The sequence below is a fragment of the Myodes glareolus genome, chromosome 15, assembly GCF_982192425.1.
Source record: "Myodes glareolus chromosome 15, mMyoGla1.1, whole genome shotgun sequence".
Lineage (NCBI taxonomy): Eukaryota > Metazoa > Chordata > Mammalia > Rodentia > Cricetidae > Myodes > Myodes glareolus.
In genome coordinates, this window is record NC_142040.1 from 20,618,813 (window position 1) to 20,638,004 (window position 19,192).

The following is a 19,192-nucleotide window of genomic DNA, read 5'->3' on the forward strand; positions in this document are numbered from 1 at the left end:
AAAATCTCTCCTTGACAATAGTATTCAATAATAAATTAAGCTGTTTTTCTCTATCATTTATTCTTAAGACCATTTGCATAGGGCCTTTGACCAATACCCTTACTTTTACGTATTGTTTACATAGCTTTAATGTGCACTAACATTTGGTGATAATGAATCTGCCTTGAATGACAACAGAAGCAGAATTTTGTTCATGCCATCACTCAAGCATTAAATAGTTTTGTCTTTTGATTATAGCCTCTTCAAAAACAAAATTAAGCTGTAAATAAATGTTTCTGATTCCAAGTACCAAATAATGGCCATTAAAATATTGATTAGTATTGTCTCCAAAAGATGAAAGGTTTTCATAGCAAAATATTGGGAAACAGATTTTACTATAAAATATCCATTGTCTTCCACCCAATTATGGCTTTGACAAAATCTCTATTAATGCTCTCCTTTCAATTCTACCAGTGTCGAGTGTGATTTCTGTTATTCATGTTCTTTTCCAGTGATACTTAATGGCATGCCAAGCAGTTTTTGATATATTTATTGATTTATTTTTAATTTATGTGCACTTGTGTTTTGCCTGCATGTTTGTCTGTGTGAGAGTGTTAGATTCCATGGAATTAAGTTGCAGACTGTTGTGAGTTGCCTTGTGGATCCTGGAACTTGAACTCGGATCCTCTGGAGGAGCAGCCAGTGCTGTTAACTCTCCAGTCAATCTCTGTTAATCTCTCCAGTCCCACCAAGCAGTTTTTACAGTGGGTTTTTCTAAAGGACTTGCTTTGCAAGGATATTTGTTTTCATGTCCTTAGGAAGCAAAGTCAGCATATAGTTAAACTATTTCATCTTGAATAAGTTGTGATTATATGTTATAGTCCAGCAAATGGAGGACAAGCTTGAATTTAGTAGATAGACCTCACTTTTGCGAAAAGATATCCATAATAGTTGAAAGAAGAATCATTTTTCATTTAATAAATAAATCTCATGTCCTGGAGCCCTCAGTAGAGAATTCTGGGGGAAAGTTCCTAAAGAAAGCTCTTAGTTATTTTTGTTGTTTGTTTTTGAAAAATAAATCAACATAAACACTGACTTGTATTAATATAATAGACTTGTAATTTCTAGTACCAGCTTGGGCCAAATCTCTCATAGGTTTTGTTGCAAGTTACCAATAAATCAAGTGAGTAGTTAGTTTCCCTCTTTTGGATGGGTCTTCAATCCTCTAAATTCACTGATACAGGAAAGCTATTTTTATGTGAAGGTATTTAAAATACTTAATTAAAAAGTGGGTCTTTTACAAGTAAATATGGTTGAGAAAGAGTTTAGTGTTCTCATCTAGTTCCTGGAAGAAAATAGGCTGTTGTAAGTTTTCAGTAGGAATCTCTGTGGACTTTAATACCTCATATTAGGAGCCAGCAGTGAGACTAAAGTGACCATAAAATTGGGACTTCCTATGGTCCTTTAGCTTACTTAATGTCTTCCCGCAACCACAAGAGGCCAGGCCGGGAGTGTACAGATGCGGCATACATCTGAAGTACATGTCTCGAGATCTATGTGGAAACATTGTTTACACTACACAGAGCACAGTTAGGGTATCCAGGACATTTCTGAGAGCCACCACGACTCTTTCCATCTTAGTAAAAATGGAGTAAGAACTAGATATTTTTGTGTTCTCCAAAAGCAGCACAGTAGTACTGAATGTTTTATGAGCTAAACACATGTGATTCAGATTCAAGTTTCACCTTTTCTCCCTTTTTGCCATCAAAACTCAATCACAGGCAGCACTTCCGGCAATGCACTGTTTACTTATTTTCTTCTTCATTAACTTGCTGAAGTTACTGAGTTCTGCACCAAAGGCTTAGACTTGTCATAAATAATATATCTACAGTACCAAGGAAGAAAGCTTAAATCATTCAGTGAGTGCCTGGTGTTGATTTGACTTAAATTATGTCTATTTTGTTCATTTACATCACTGATCAAAAAGAGTCCCTTTAAAGTGTTTAACATGATAGCTTTTTTTTTTTTTTGGTATGGCTTTACTTTACATGATAGCTTTTTTAGACAAATAAAGACGTTAATACAAGCTACTTTTAAAAATTAAAATTGTGTGTAACTATCATACCTGTGGTGGTAGAGGTACATGCACATGTGTGAGTACAGACATCTATATTGCTTGTCTTTCTGTTTTGCTTTCCAGCTCAATTTTTGACAGGGTCTTTTACTGAACCAGGAATTCCCCTTTTGGCTAGACTAGTCCCCAAGATCTACTTCCCCAACTTAGGGATTGTAAGCATGCACAGCTGTGCCCAGCTTTTCACATTGCTACTAAGGATCCAAATTTAGGTCCTCATGTCAAGCACTCAGCAATATCCCCAGCACATGCTAGCTACTTCTGTACACATGTGAGATATATTAAATGGTTTTAGAAATTTTTAGGACTTTATCGTGTGCAGAGTTCCGCTCTTCTGTCTTCTGATTCACTTTTTGATGCCATAATTCATTCATTCATTCTTTTTTTTCTTTCTATCCATTTATCAATCCATCCATCATCTGTCTACCTACCTACCTACCTACCTATCTGTTTATTTGGAGGCAGCTCATTACATAACTTAAGCTGGCTGGGAACTCACTCTGTAGCCCAGGCCAGCTTCAGGCTTGTGGGAATCTTTCTGATTCAGCCTTTGTGTACTGGGATTGGGGCAGAGAATCACAGGCTTAATATCAGCTGGGGCTACATAGCAAGAATGTAACACCCCTGCCCCGAAGTTGGAGGAAGAGCCTCCAAAAAAGTACCCTGCTTAATAATAGTAAACAGTAAGAGACAGGTTTCAGGGTTGAAAGTAGTAGGAAATTCCCTTCACATCTCAGGCTGTTTACCTGTCAACACCAAACCTTTACTCGTGCACTTCCTTTTGGCAGATGTATTCCTAACTTATAAAGAAGATCACTGTTCTTTCATTAATTAAGAATTTCTGCCCTTTTTTTTTCTTAAAAAAAAACAAGTTTTATTAAGAAATAAAAACTTGCTGGGCAGTGGTAGTGCACACCTTTAGTCCCAGCACTTGGAAGGCAGAGGCAGGTGGATCTCTGAGTTCAAGGCCAGCCTGGTCTATAGAGCAAGTTCCAGGACAGACACCAAAGCTACACAGAGAAACCCTGTCTCAAAACAAAACAACAGCAGCAACAACAACAACAAAAATTGCTGGGTGATGGTGGTGCATGCCTTTAATTCCAGCACTCAGAAGGCTTAGGAAGGCGAATTTCTGTGAGTTCAGGCCAGCCTGATCTACAGAGTGAGTTCCAGGACAGCCAGGACTACACAGAGAAACCCTGTCTTGAAAAGAAAAAAAGAAGAGAGGGAGGAAAGATGGAAGAGAGGGAGGGAGGGAAGAACGGAGGTGTGGGGGGGTGAGAAACAATAATTTGCCATGCATGCATACACCTTTAATCCCAACACTCTGGAAACAGAGGCAGGCAGAGCTCTTTAAGTTCAAGGCCAGCCAGGTTTACTAGGGCTGTGTAGAGAGACTTTGTCTCAAAATAAAGGAAGGAAGAAAGGAACGAAGGAATGAATAAAATGAAAATCCTGACCCTAAACTGTTGAATGCATTTTTATTGTTTTTAAGTGAAACTAGCTTGGACCAATAGTTAATACAAACAAACCTAACCCAGAAAGAACACAAGCATGTTTGGATCAGTATTGGTCACTTCTGTTCCCCCTGTTTGGGATGGGGTGTGAAGCAGGCAGACTTCAAATCAGGTAGTGCTATGGATTGTTTCCACTTGAGGATTGTCTTCATTCTTGATACAAAGAAACATTTTTTAAAAAAGACTGTTTGTACCCTATTTTTAAGTATTTGAGAAAAGGTTATCTAAATGTTTTTCTTAGTGCTACATATTTAACATGTATAGAGTACAAACAAAGGGTGACCATTTTAGAGACTCTGATAACATATCCAGAGCCTGGCAATCTATCTTAGAGCGTGCAAGTAACCATTCACATTGGCTTTTTCTCATGCATCAGGTTCTCCTTTTGAATACTTTAAGAGAGTGTAATACTTTCCTCACAAAACTTTGAGTTTACATAAAGGGAAACTGAATTTGAAACCCAGCATAAGGAAACTCTCTGATGATGGTTTTGAAGTGTTCTGAATGCCTTGCAGATTTGAAGCCAAGAGAAAACTAACTGGTCCTTTCTGAAGGGAGACTTTACTGAACAATCAAACACAAGCACAAGAATGAAGGATTATTTTGCCTTCTCCCAGCACTCATAGTGTTTCAGTTGTCTCTGAGTCACTGAACACATTGGCTTTCTTCCTGAGTAGTTAAGGTGTAACCTTCAAAACTGTGTTGATGATAAAAGACTGATTCACCCTCAAGAACACCCACAGTGTTTTTGTATTGGTGGAAATCAGACTCACGGCCCTGCACATGCAAGTACGGAACAACCTCCCCAACACTTTTTTTTTTTGAACAGGTATTCTAAAATGTAAAATGCCAACTTAAAATTACACTATCAAAGTTAATTCAAAGATACCAATTACTACTAAATATTAATCTAATAGGTAGGTAACCAGTATTTTAGGATTGAAGATAAAGGAACATACTTTTTTTCAAAATTAGAAAGAATATTAAAACATATAAATGTATATAAGAGTCTGAGATAGCTTACTTGTAGAACTCCCTTTGGTATGACAATCTTTGGCATTTATAGAAGTTGAAATTATGTAAGTCATTTTAATAGAGGCATTTACATACTTAGTAGCCAAAGGAATATGTGCATGGCTACAGGAGGAAAACAAAGATTGATAAGCACACACTAATTTGTTTTTCACTGTTCTTTAGAAATGCAGTGATCCAAGAAGCAGCTCGGAGGAAATAGGAACGTTCTCTGAACAACACAGATTTACCGTGTGATAAATTTTGGTTAGTAGGCAAATAACTTAGAGATCATGCATTCATTTACCTTTATATCAGCATAAGAAAATGTAGTCACTGGGGGCTGGAGAGGTGGCCCGACAATTAAGAGCAGTGACTGCTCTTCAGAGGACCCTAGTTTGATTCTTAGCATCCTAGCTCGCTGTACTTCCAGTTCCATGGGATCCCGTACCTCCTCTGGCTTCCTTGGGCACTTCCTGTAAGTGGTGCACAGATGTACATGTATTATACACATAAGACAGTAAGGAAGAAAACGTAAAAACATAAAATCTAAATATTGAACTCTTCCCCTGTTGTGCTCATTCCAGGCTACCCGAGTCTTTGGTCTGGTGGTCTGTGGCCTTGTGCACTGTGCAGTGTTGGGGGGGCTCTGAAGAGTAAGAAAAGATTAATGAAAATCCCCGAGACAGCGTGACTGTGTCGAGGCTTACCACTCAGTACATTGGAACATACTCTTGGAAATAAAAGCACATTAAGAGACTGGGTGCCTTTAATTTTTTCTCTCCCATTTCTGTGACTTTACTTCAGTATCTCACCACCCCAGCCACTTGCTCTGTGCCTTGGTGTCGCTTTCCTTCTGCGTATCCCTGCTGCTTTACTCCTTCTCCCCTTCTGTTTCTTATCACCGTCTCCAGTTCCTCTCCGCTAGCACAGCTGCTCTGCTTCCTACCCACCCAGTCTCTTCCCATGCCAGGAAAGCAGAGCTGGTAGGACAGTTCTGAGACAGGTCTGCCAAGCTGAAGAAAGTCCTTCCAGTTCCTCCAATTATGTCATCGTAGGGTCACAGAAAGGACATACAAAAGCACATAGAAAGCTTTTCATTGTATTTTTGGTAGTTGCATAACTTTGTTAAAGGAGCTACATACAGTGGCATTTCCCCTTTCTAATGTGTAAATTTGTATACATTTTAGTAGTTTATACATTTGTAAACAAACACTAGGTTCTCTGTTCTATAGTTGTCTGTGCTCTTTTGCAGTCAACCCCACTGGCTTTTCGTAATTTATTTTTTTATTTTGCAAATCTGATATACAATACTCACTAAAAAGTAATTCCATACCCCCTGGCAGCATTTTTGTGTTCCCTGGTCTTGACTATGTGCTTCAGATATGAGTGGAGACATACGGTATTTGTCTTTGGGGGGTTGGCCTTTTGTATGTAACATGATGTCCTCGTGGTTCATCTGTTGAAGTACATTCAGAATTTCCTTCCGTTACATGTACCTATAACCACTGAAGGACATAGGGCTGCTTCTGCCGTTTGGCTACCGTGACTAACCCTGTTGTGAGAGTGGGTATTTTATTTTTCAGCCTTTATATATTTTTTCCCCTGCCTTTATAATTAAAGTAATTTTTTAACCCTGTTTTACTAGTACGGTAGCACATTTTGTTAGGTAGTTCGATATTAACCTTCATGTTTTGTGGTTTCCTTTTTCTACTTGTGTTTCAGTGAGACTGGTTTCTAATAATTTCTACAGTTATGTCAAATTCCCTGACTCTGTCAGAACCATTCTTTATATCTATTTTATTCTGACACTGTCGCTTGATTCTTACTTGTAGTTTCCATTTCTCTGCTGAAATTCACAATCTGATCTACCTTGATGTCTCCTTTTCAAGTAAAGCCTCAGAGGGCTGTTCGCCATCCCTGCTTAGTACGCCCTGCATGTCTGAGTAAGAACCCTTGAGTTGCTTTCTCTTTTGACATTGGCTTCATTTATTGCTCTTCGGTACACATAATTCATTGAATGTCAAATATTACATAAAAAACAGCAATTTATAGTAGTTGTCCCCAGACCCAGATCTGTGGGTCAAGTCCTTTATGTCAAGTGGCGTGGTGTTTACATATGTATCCTACTATACACTTAACTTGTAGGTGAAGTAGACTGTTGCAGTATATATGCTCTATAAATAGTTAGCACTTTGTTATTTAGGAAGTAATGATGAGGAAAAGTATGTTTATATTCAGTATAGACAAAATAAGTTTTTCCTACCTAATATTTCCAGCCAGTAGTTGATTGAGTCCATAGATATGGAAAGCCAGACTCTATTTCCTCCTATACTTGGGCATGACTCTTTTCTTATGTTAGCATAGGAGTTAGGTCATTCTGCTTAGGGATTAAATTAGAGTTTGATTTGTTTATCCTTTTACCCACTTCTGGTATCTTGTGCTTAGGGTGCCTGGCCCCTGAAGTCCTCTTCTCGTTCTATCTCATGCCTCCCTCTTTTCTCCTATTTCTACTCTCTGCCTGCCAGCCCCACCTGTCCTTTGTCCTGCCTCGTTATTGACCATTTGTTCAGCCCTTTATTAGACCATCGGGTATTTTAGGCAGGATAAGAATCACAGCCGCACTGAGTTAAACACAGCATAAACAAAAGCAACACATCTTTACATTGCTAAACAAATGTTCCACAGCATAAACAGAAGTAACACACCTCAAAGTAATATTCCACAACGTTCACCTACGCAACTGAAGATTGTGGTAAAGAGCTTGCAGGAGAGTGTGTGTGTGTGTGCCTTCCAAGAATCTTAGAAATACTTTTTCACAAACAAGTATCATTCCATGCATGACATTTTATAATTATTTTGTTGACATAGAGAATAAATATATTTACCTGGATTTAATCATAGTAAACTGAAAATTTATGGTTATTTTCTAAACTCAAGCCTCCTTAATCTAAACAGTCAGCAAATTTGAAGATACTGGAAGTGCTGAATAGTTGTATGTCTTCTTGATGCATACTGGAGTCATCTGAAGGGAGGAACCTCCACTGAGAAAATGCGTCTATGAGATTAGACTATAGGCAAGCTTGTAGAGCATTTTTCTTAATTAATAATTAAAGGTGGGGCAGCCCATTGTGGGTGGTGCCATCCCTGGGCTAGTGGTCCTGGGTTCTATAAGAAAGAAGACTGAGCAGGCCATGGGGAACAGGCCTCTCCATGGCCTCTGCATCAGCTCCCACCTCCAGGTTACAACCCTGCTTGAGTTCCTGCCCTGACTTCCTTCACTGATGGACTATGACATAAAAGTGTAAGCCAAATAAACCCTTTCCTTCCCAACTTGCTCTTGATCATGGTTCTTCATTGTAGCAGTAGAAATCATAACTAAGACACTGGAAAATCCTAGGGTAAATTGGAAAATGTTGCTAACCTACTTTAAATATATACTTAGATGGTCCTATCTTTTCTAATAAGTACATTGGTCATATGAATTAGGTTCACCCTAAAGAACTCATTTAACCCTACTTCTCTAAAAGCCTATCTCTAGATACAGTCATACTGTGATACTCTTACGAGTTAGGACTTCAATATATAAATTTAGGTTGTTGGGCTACCATTGAACCTGTAATAGAAGACACTGAAAACCTAGTTCAAATCCTGCAGGATGACAATGTCGAGCAGAGCCTTCTGGTACAATTAAATGTTCTGTGTCTTTGATAAACAATAGTCATGTGAGGCTACTGACTGTATGTATGTTGTGCCTAATGAGACTAAAAAGCGAATTTTTAATTTTATGAATATTGAACAATGTAAATAACCATATGCAACAGTGACTAACATTTGCATAATGCTTGACCAATCTTTTTAACATGCAAAGACTGGAGGAGCAATATAGTTAAAGAATGGGTTCAGTACCACAGTCATAATAATTGAAATAAATAGACATAGATTGAGTTACTAAATTTTTTGTTGTTGTTGTTGTTGTTTTGATTTGATTTTTGAGATAGGGTTTCTCTGTAGCTTTGGAGCCTGTCCTGGAACTAGTTCTTGTAGACCAGGCTGGCCTCAAACTCACAGAGATCCGCCTGCCTCTGCCTCCTGAGTGCTGGGATTAAAGACTTGCGTCATCATTGCCCAGCAAGTTACCAAATTCTTAATGGAGTTTCTACCAATAGAATATAAAATAAAATTGAGATAATAATTCACTAAAATGTTCTCATTCTTTCTCTGTAAAGATGTTGTAGTTCATCTTTAGAATGGTAATGTTTTTTGACAATATTTGAGAAATAAGTCTTTAAAGTCATTTTCATTTTTAATTTTAAAGAGTTTTGATAATTGCATATAACAGATGTTTAAATTAGTTCAATAAATTTTCAGTTACTAGAATGGAGTCCATTTAAATGAAACCCTTCTGGGTGAATCCTACCAGTTTTAATCCCAGCACTTGGGAGGCAGAGGCAGGTGGATCTCTGTGAGTTTGAGACCGGCCTGGTCTACAAGAACTAGTTCCAGGACAGGTTCCAAAGCTACAGAAAAACCTTATCTCAAAAATCAAAGCAAAACAGCAACAAAAAATTTGGTAACTCAATCTACAAAGCTACAGAAAAACCCTGTCTTGACAAACCAAAAAAAAAAAAAAATAATTTGTTTAGAGCAGGTGAATAGTTTAATGTTTTTCTTAGAAAGTCTCAATCTAAAAAGTCATTCCACAAAAGAAGAATTTGAAAAAAAGTTTCTTTTTTGAGAATAAAAATAGTTTGTTAAATTGATAGCTTTATTGCTTCATTCTGTCCTTTAGTGTTTTGATGAGATACTGTTATATGGGAAACTTCAAGAACTCTTAGAACTAATTTTAAATTTACAGCAAAGTTATAAAAACTGCAGTCCCCTATACCCTTTTCCTGATATCTCTTAATTAATGTCTTATATGATTGCAGTATGATTGTCAAACTTTGGGAATCAGCACTATTGTAGTAATACCAACTAAGTCTCCGTCTTTCACTAATAATCCTTCTTTTTGTTGTTTCTTTGGCAGTGCTGGGGATCGAGCCCAGGGCCTCTCCCATGCTAGGCAAGTGCTTTACCTCTAAACTATACCTGTGACCTCAGTGTTTTTTGTTTTGTTTTTTTATCTGTTTTGGGCACCTATCCAAGGATTCTTCGGTGTATTTCATTGTTATCTCCAGCCTCTGTTCTGGTCCTTGGTCTTTTCTTCATATTTTAAAAGTATTTTGATTAATTATTTTTAAGAATGTCCTTAAATTTGGGTTTATATGATTTTGATTTTTTTCTTATTTGTTTGATTAGAATTTTGAATTTGTTTGCTTCTCTTAAAACTGTCATTGGAAATGATCTGCTACCCTTCTCTGTCTTCCTGTCAGGGTTATAATGTGGATGTATCTTTTTTTCAAAAAAAAAAATCTGTTTATTTTATGTGTATGGGTGCTCTGTCTGCATGAACAACTTTATGCCAGCAGAGGGCATCATCCCACTAGAGATGGCTGGGAGCCACCATGTGGGTGCTGGAATTGAACTGAGGACCTCCAGAAGAGCAGCCAGTGCTCTTAACTGCTGAGCCATCTCTCCAACCCCAGTGTGGATGTATTTTTAAACTGGTATTAAGCTTTAGAAATTTTGATGATGGAAACTGCCTTCTTTAATATATTACAATTACTATAAAATATCAGTCTATAAAAAATGCCTTGTGATACAAACTGATACTACATATACAACCACTGATTAAAGAAAGCTGTAGGCCTCACTGGTTAATGGGACAGAATTAGTAGAATTTCATTAATTGAAATAAAGTTCAGTAATGAAAAAGAGAAACCATAGTTTTCTTTGAAACAAGACAATTCTCCATTGGAAAATTAACAAAGTAATTATCAAGAGAAGGGTCTTCTCAAAGAATAGAATTTCTTTTGTAATAGAAGTTATTATTAGAATCAATTTCTTAATCTAGCATATCATATAAAATCATTTTATTATAGTTACTATAATAAATATTTATTTTGGAGCATCTGAAAATTCTGAATATAAAGATAAAAATGATAATTAAAAATACTACATCATCCACTACACAACCTTACTGTCATGTAAGCATCCTCATATTTCCCACTGAGGAATGAAACTGTAGTAGACTTTGGTGTCCTTAAACAATATACTGTATTATTATTACTTTTGACTGGGTATATTATATATATATAATATATATTAATATATATGTTTATCACACTTGCCTGAAACAAGTATTCCATTCTAAACATACTTTTTTGTTTTTATTGTTTGGGTTGTCTTTGAAAACATTTTTAGACTATATGTCTGATAATAGAATTAAATGTTGTTGTCCATTCAGAAACAATACTCAGTGAAATGATAAAATTTTCTCCTTATTTTGTTTTAGTTCAGCAATCAGCAAACACTGGGAGGCTGAACTAGCTACTCTCAAAGGAAATAATGCCAAACTCACTGCAGCCCTGCTGGAGTCCACTGCCAACGTGAAACAATGGAAGCAGCAACTTGCCGCCTATCAGGAAGAAGCAGAGCGGCTGCACAAGCGGGTAAGGACGGGGCTGTGCCAGCACTGGGAATAAAGGTTTCTGTGGGGAAGGGAAATTCATATGGAGATAGAGCACATGGGAATCTTCTAGGGATATTCTTTAGTTGTCGGGAATATATATGAGCTAAGTTTCTTATTTTACTGGCTCAAAAAAAAGAAAAAGTTTCTCACAGTTGCATGGCAATGAAGACTGTATAGCTTTTGAAAACAAATGAGCTGATTGTAGTTTCAACTGTGCCAATTAGCTGTGTGCCAAAATGGCAAAGCTGTAAATAGGAAAGGAAGAGAAAGGGGGACAAGGTTAGGACAGAACAATTACTATCCTCTCCTGTATATAAAAGTTAACTTTCAATTTGCAAGGTGAAAAATTGTGGAGCTTCATTTATAGTATATGAATATACTTAATTATTAGTAAGATAATTTTTATTTTTTTCATCACAATAGAAACTTAACTTATGACAAATCACTGGTGTTAAATATCCATTGACAATCTAGCATGTTCTCTTACTGTGTAATCTGGTTCCTTTAGGATTGTTTATGCTGTGGGTATGCTAGCAACAAGTTAGCTCTGCTTTATCTGACTACTGGTTCCATTTCCTGTCTTCTACATTCATGGTCACGTTTAGATACATATTGGACATTATAAGTGAGATTTTGTAAAGTCTTCTAGTTCCTTTGAAGAGTGATCATTATTTTCTGTGGGATAATGCTTTTGTACACTGTAAAGATTTGTCACTTGTATTGGTTTAGTAAAATGCTGATTGGCCAGTAGCCAGGCAGGAAGTATAGGTGGGACAACCAGACTAAGAGAATTCTGGGAAGAGGAAAGGCAGAGACCCAGTCACCAGCCAGATGCAGAGGAAGCAAGATGAGAATACCTCACAGAGAACAGGCACCAAGCCATGTGGCTAAACATAGATAAGAATTATGGGTTAATTTAAGTTGTAAGACCTTGTTAATAATTAGTAATAGGCCCAACAGTTTATAATTAATGTAAACCCCTGTGTGTTTCTTTGGAACTGAACCAGGTGAGACAGAAACTTCTGTCTACAATTTATTATTATTATTATTATTATATGTCTATTATTAGCAGCAGCAACAGGCAATAAATCTCTTGAATTTATATACTGGTAGATTAGCTTATTTCAATTTTCACTTATCCTTGAGAAAAATCACTTAGTTTAGTCCCAGGCAGCCCTTTTCCCTAAGAAGTAACCCTCTTGAGGTGTCACTGGAAAGCTTGAAGTGTTTTCACAGTCTTGTTCATCTGAAAAGATTTCACAATGTCTACTCTATGGCCAATACCACCACAGCTCACCTACTCCCAGTCCCCCACCCTATATTCCCTGACAGTTTAAATGTGTACACTTAGCTGTGGAGTCCACTAAAGACCTGTGGGAGGTCTGTTTGCCTTTCATTTAATTATCCAAGTTTCTAGCTCTTCCATCTATTCTGAGGAATCTAAAAGTTCTTGAACTCCTCAGGAAAATAATGCTAAACGTTTCAGCTTGAATCCATCAAGCTGTCCAACTATATCAGCAGGTACCTTTAGACAACGATGTGTGACTCATTGACACCTAATGTGACTGATTTTCCTCGTCTTCCTTCCTTCCTTCCTTCCTTCCTTCCTTCCTTCCTTCCTTCCTTCCTTCCTTCCTTCCTTCCTTCGTTTCTTTTTTGGTTTTTCAAGACAGGGTTTCTTTGTGTTGATATGAAGCCAGTCCTGGAACTAGCTCTTATAGACCAGGGTGGCCTCGAATTCACAGAGATCCACCTCCCCAGTGCTGGGATTAAAGGCATGCGCCACCACCGCCCGACTAGTGACTGTTTTTCTATAGTTGGTTGTTTTGGGGTTTTGTTTTTGTTTGTTATTTTTTGTTCATTTTGCCACAGGCTATTTTTTGTTTTTTGATCTGCGAGAAAGTGGTCCAATTAAGCTGTTGTATTGTTACCAACACTCAAATTCCCTTTAGAACAATTTTAGTTAATCAAACAAAGACAACTGGTGCACATTAAACAATGACTCTGAAGAGTTTGAATGTGTATATGTGCATGTGCAAGAGCATGTGCATGTGATTGTGGGGGAATGTGTGCCAGGACTCCTATGTTGAGGTTTTGGGAACTGAACTCAGATTGTCATATTTGTGTGGTACTTGCTTTTCCTGCTGAGCTATCTCTCCAGCCCATTCCCAGTAGTTTTTATTAGATGCTCCACATCATGAACAATGGAGAAGAGAGCTTTGAGGGTCCCAGCAGAGGGGATCAGCTTTCAGAAGATAGGTGCTGAGTTTGCTACCTGTTAAGGTCAGAATGATCTTCAGAGGGGCATTCTAGTTCAGTCAAGAAAACCAAAAAAAAAAAGCTGGACATGAACACCATTTATTCTTAGGTTACAGTTAGACGTGTACATCTTAGCCACATATATGATTTATATAGATTGCAGCCAGTGACTGAAAGACACCAGGATTGAATTTACCAGTGTGGTCTGGGGTTGCAGCCCAGTGGTACAGTGCTTGCTTCACATGTGAGAGGCCCTGGATTCATCCTCATTAGTGAAAAGAAGAAAAGAATTAAATATTATAAAAAACAATTGGAAAACTTTGAGCATTATACAATGAAAGACTCATTTGTTAGCGGTTCCAAAATACGTAAGAGAGACCACAGTTGTGATTAAATTCTCTGTAGGAGTATTGGATTGTGCAGACCTAAATAATAAAGGTCTGTGTAAAGAAGCATTTTAGTACCTAAGTAGAAACGAAGCTAGGGTATGAAAGAAACACTTGCAGAATAGAGGGTGATTTGCTATTGAAAGTTCAAGCAAGTTTGCTTTATCCTTACTTAGTCAGCAGGACTTTGAGAGTGTGGCGTATGAAAAGTTGTGGTAGGGTGTCTGTAAATGTTTGCATGATTTCTTCTTGTATTAACTGGGGTGGATAACTTTTAAGGACACTGAACTTTCCCATTATCTTTAAAAGGTGTCAAGCACTCATTAAAAAATAATATTACTTGTTGGCTCTTGGTAAATTCTTAGTGACTGAGAAACTATTGTCTTTCCCATAAGAAGCACAGTTGACATGAAGTCATTGTAATATCTCAGTTTTTAAGGTGTTCTTAAGCATATCTTTCATTTCAGATTTTCTCGTATTTGTTGGGGGGAATCCTTACTTATGGAAGGTCAGTTTTCAGAACCCATATTTACCTGAAGGCTACAAATGGGGGAAGCAGACAGTCATTAGGTATACCTGTATGAATTTGAAGGAACTTTCCTTATAGGAATTCTTTATAGTGATTAATCAATCACTTGTTTTCCATAACCTGACTCTGACCAACATTTGAAAATTCATTGTCCCCCTTCTTACTATCTAGTAATCCTTTGGTTTTTTGCCATTGACTAAAATAGTTATATTTAAAGAATTTATTTTATGCTAAGAATCTTAATAACCTTTCTTATAGTAATACAAAATTCATTAACTTCTCAGGGGCTTACTATGACTTCAAGAAACTCCTTGAAATTGCCACTTAATTTAACCTGTGTTCTAATTTAATTGCAGGTCACTGAGCTTGAGTGTGTTAGTAGTCAAGCAAATGCTGTGCACACCCACAAGGCTGAGCTAAATCAGACAGTACAAGAACTGGAGGAGACACTGAAAGAGAAGGAGGAGGTAGGCCCCACTCCACAACTCTCTACGATCCAGATAGCATTGTGTACAGCATAGGAGACTGTGAGGTATGAAGTACTGTCTGTGGTAAAGTGAGACTGTGGGCTTCTGCTTTAAAGATGAAACTTTTATTGAATATTATAAAGCTTGTTCATGTTTTCCCTCTCATGTTTCTGTTATTATTAACTTTGTTGGACTATGGCTGCCTTTTTTTGAGAGTTGTATTTATATAAGCAATAGAAACCATTAGAGATTAAATGAATTTTTGCAAGTTGTTGCTTTCTTTGATTTTTAGTCAAAAAGAGCTATTTCATATACCAAGGGAAGAACTGTATCTCAAACTTGAAGCTATTTAGTGCTATGCTAAAACCATCAGATTATACTTGTTGATAGAAATCATTCTGAATTGGCATATGCCATTGTGCCTGTAGTTCCAGGACTAAGGGCTGAGGCAGGAAGATCCTATGTCGAAGCCAACTTTGCTATATAGTGAGTTAAAGGAATGGAGTAAAAGACCCTGCCTCACCTCCAGGAAAGAAAGAAGGAAACCTGACTCTTCCAGGGAGCAGGCCTCTACAGGACACATATCCCTCTGAAAGTCAATAAAGGATGTTTTTAATTACTGTTTCCTCAGAACTAGGAAATAGTTTCAGAGGAAAATTAGTTCTTCTCTCTCCTTATTATAAGTTAAATGTTGTTAAAGACATTACTTTACCTTTTCCAGGAAATAGAAAGATTGAAACAAGAAATCGATAATGCCAGAGAACTCCAAGAACAGAGGGACTCTCTGACTCAAAAACTACAGGTGAGCTGAGTAAAACATTTACTGGTTCTTTCCCATCATAGTGACTTTTTAAGCTTTCGTTTTCCTTTTTTTTCTTTTTCCTAGTACCTCTGATTCATGCCTAATGTCCAGTATTGTAGACATTCCTTGATGACTTCCTTTAGGTGCTTTGTAATCCTTGATGGCCATTTAGAAAGTGTTGTTAGCACAGTAATTTGGAAATTTATGCTTTAGTTATCCTAAACTTAAGGGAAAATATCTCAAATGGATTTCATTTAGTGTAGGGACCTGCTGGTGTTTTGTGTGCCAAGCTACTGTTTGAAATCTGGCATTCCTTGTGCCCTAGCAGAACAGAAGTTAATGCCTTTTCCCTTTCGTCAGCCTTAAGCAAATTTGTCAGCTTTTTCCTGCATAGCTAACATACTTCCTGATTCTAGTTGACATACATACATCCTGTGTTGCTGGGAGTCAAATGTGAAAAGATTTTTCAAAATGTATTGCTAAGTTGCCTTTGCCTGTTTAAGCTAGCTGTCTCAAGAAGGGAAACGGAAAGTTCATAAAGTGAGGAGTTTGCAGAGGCTTCTGAAGAGGAGCCTGGGAGCCAGGGAGTAGAAGGAGAACCAGTTGATAAGAAGACTCAGCACTGCTTATCCAATGCTTGCTGTGCACAGACGCTGTGCTAAACACACCTCCTATTCTATCAGAATGTCAGAATACAATGCAGAGGAACCCAGAGCTCGAACAAAAGTACCTCAAACCTATATTTAGATCAAGATAAACTCTAATGCCTCTGTCCTTGACCACAAAACTCTACAACAGTGGTGACTCTTCAGAAAGAAAACAGTCTTTTGGCCAGGCATAGTTTTGTACACCTGTAATCCCAGCACTGAGGAGGCAGGGCAGAAGGATTTCTGTGAGCTTGAGTCCAGCTTCAAACTCTACATTTGAGTTCCAAGATAGCTGGAACACAGAGAGACCTTGTCTCAAGGAGAAGGAGAAAAAGAAAACAGGTTCCTTACATGGAATAGCCCCGTCACTGCCCCCTGCTTTGCTTGTCACATCCTCATTAGTCTGAGAGGCGAATTACTTGTTTTGTCTATCCTGGTAGATGCTATTTCTAGATTTTAACTCTCTGTGTAGAGTACTGGTTCTCAGCTGGCAGTTCTGTATCGTAAAGATCACTTACTAATGTGTGAAGACATTTTATATCTTCATCACTAGGAGAGTGTCTTTATCTCTTAGTAGTCAAGGCAGTGACGCTTCTTAATGGGCTTAGTTTTCTGACCCTAAATGTCAGGCTGGTTGGGGCTGTGTATGATACATGTAATTGGGACTAGAGGGGAAAGAATGGGTGATTCAAGCTAGTTTCTCTCCTGTTTATTTTGGCTTTTGAGTACTTTGTGGTACTAACATTAGCACCATACTGGCTAAGCTACCCACTGACACACATTTCATGTTGACAGGTTGGGTTTCCATTTTAAGTTCAGAGGTGTTAACATGTTTAATCACGACACATAGCTACCAAGTACTGGAGCTTCACTTTGTTTATTCTAGTTTGCTCTTTATGTGTGTTGTAGTTGCTGTGAAGAGACACTATGACCAAAGCAATTTACAAAAGGAAGCATTTAATTGGGGACTTGTTTACAGTTTCAGGGGTTGAGTCCATGATCATCAGAGTAAGGAATGTGGCAGCAGGCATGCAAAATGCTGGAACTTATATCTTATTCACAGGCAGTGGAACTCCACCCTCAGTGATGAACTGGCCCCAGCAAGGCCACACCTCCGAACCCCTCCCAAAACAGTTCCACCAGCTGGGACCAGCAGTCACAGAGATGAGCCTGTGACCATTCTCATTCATACTGTCACAGTGCTTACAGTACCTCCCTAATGATTCTTTTCAAAATGTTTGTCAGTGTAAAATTTTCTCATATTGACATTGATCCACTTCCAAATAAAAATTGAGATGTTTATTTAATCTTCTTAGCATATTGAACTCACATTAAACATCTATGTTGATATTTCTAATTGTATTTTATTACTATTGAGTAATAGTTTAATTTTACAGCAGGCCCCTAAAATTGTATCAGCTATTAATCCTTCAATTTAATTTCAAATATTATGGTGAAAGCACTCTACATAGGCATCTATTATCAAAAGTATGAGTACGCTTGAGTCTCCATTGTAAGTCGGTCCAGAGAACTAAGACGTCCAGCTCTGTGGTGGTGGAAGAACTCCAGATACTGCGGTGTTTGGAGTTGAATCGAAGGTACAGGTATGAAGAGAAAACTCATAGCAGTTGCCTTGACCTGCTGAGCTGTCCCACTTCCCAGTTATCCGTATACATCTTTAGGGTGCCCATTATGCTTTCACCGTAAGAGCACATGGGTTGTCCTTGCTTGAAAACTTAAGCTGCCAGGTCATCATGTGCCTGGCTTCTCCCTGCAGTCCAGGTCCTAGCTCAGATGTTAATTTCTCTGAATTGACCAAGCATTGCTCTTCTGATACCTACCAAATACCCCATTCCTAAGTCTACTTTATTCTGTTTCCATGTAGTTATCACCATTCAAATGATCTTATTTACTTCCAACATATTTTTTTAATTGATTTTTATTGAGTTCCACATTTTTCTTTGCTCCCTGCCTTTCCTCTCCCCTTCAACCCTCCCCCAAGGTCCCCATGTCCCAATTTGCTCAGGAGATCTTGTCTTTTTCTACTTCCCATGTAGATTATATCTATGTATGTCTCTCTTAGGGTCCTCATTGTTGTCTTGGCTCTCTGGGATTGTGATTTGTAAGCTGGTTTTCTTTGCTTTATGTTTAAAAACCACTTATGAGTGAGTACATGTGATAATTGTCTTTCTGTGTCTGGGTTACCTCACTCAAAATAATGTTTTCTAGCTCCATCCATTTTCCTGAAAAATTCAAGCTGTCGTTATTTTTTTCTGCTGTGTAGTACTTCATTGTGTAAATGTACCACATTTTCCTTATCCATTCTTCCGTCAAGGGGCATTTAGGTGGTTTCCAGATTCTCACTGTGACAAACAAAGCTGCTATGAACATAGTTGAGCACATCTCTTTGTGGCACGATTGAACATCTTTTGGATATATACCCAAAAGTGGTATTACTGGGTCCTGAGGAAGGGTTGTTTCCTAATTTTCTGAGAAATCACCACACTGACATCCAAAGGGGTTGTACCAGCTTGCACTCCCATCAGCAATGCAGAAGTGTTCCTTTTTCCCCACAACCTCTCCAGCACAAGCTGTCATCAGTGTTTTTGATCTTGGCCATTCTTACAGGTGTAAGATGGAATCTCAGAGTTGTTTTGATTTGCATTTCTCTGATGACTCAGGATGTTGAACATTTCCTTAAGTGTCTTTCAGACATTTTAGATTCCTCTGTTGAGAGTTCTCTGTTTAGGTCTGTACTCCATTTTTTTTATTAGATTATTTGTTCTTTTGATGACCAATTTCTTGAGTTCTTTGTATATTTTGGAGGTGAGACATCTGCCTGATGTGGAGTTAGTGAAGATCTTTTCCCATTCTGTAGGCTGCCATG

At 37.9% G+C, this 19,192-nt stretch overlaps 1 protein-coding gene across 1 annotated transcript in view; it reads left to right on the forward strand.

The window, feature by feature from the left end:
• Window positions 1-19,192, forward strand: part of Homer1 (homer scaffold protein 1) — a 103,752-nt gene that overhangs the window by 71,704 nt on the left and 12,856 nt on the right. The window contains exons 6-9 of the mRNA XM_048455932.3: window positions 9,671-9,706; window positions 11,039-11,195; window positions 14,746-14,856; window positions 15,578-15,658. Of these exons, the coding sequence (XP_048311889.1) occupies window positions 9,671-9,706; window positions 11,039-11,195; window positions 14,746-14,856; window positions 15,578-15,658 (385 nt within the window). The remainder of the gene's footprint in view (window positions 1-9,670; window positions 9,707-11,038; window positions 11,196-14,745; window positions 14,857-15,577; window positions 15,659-19,192) is intronic.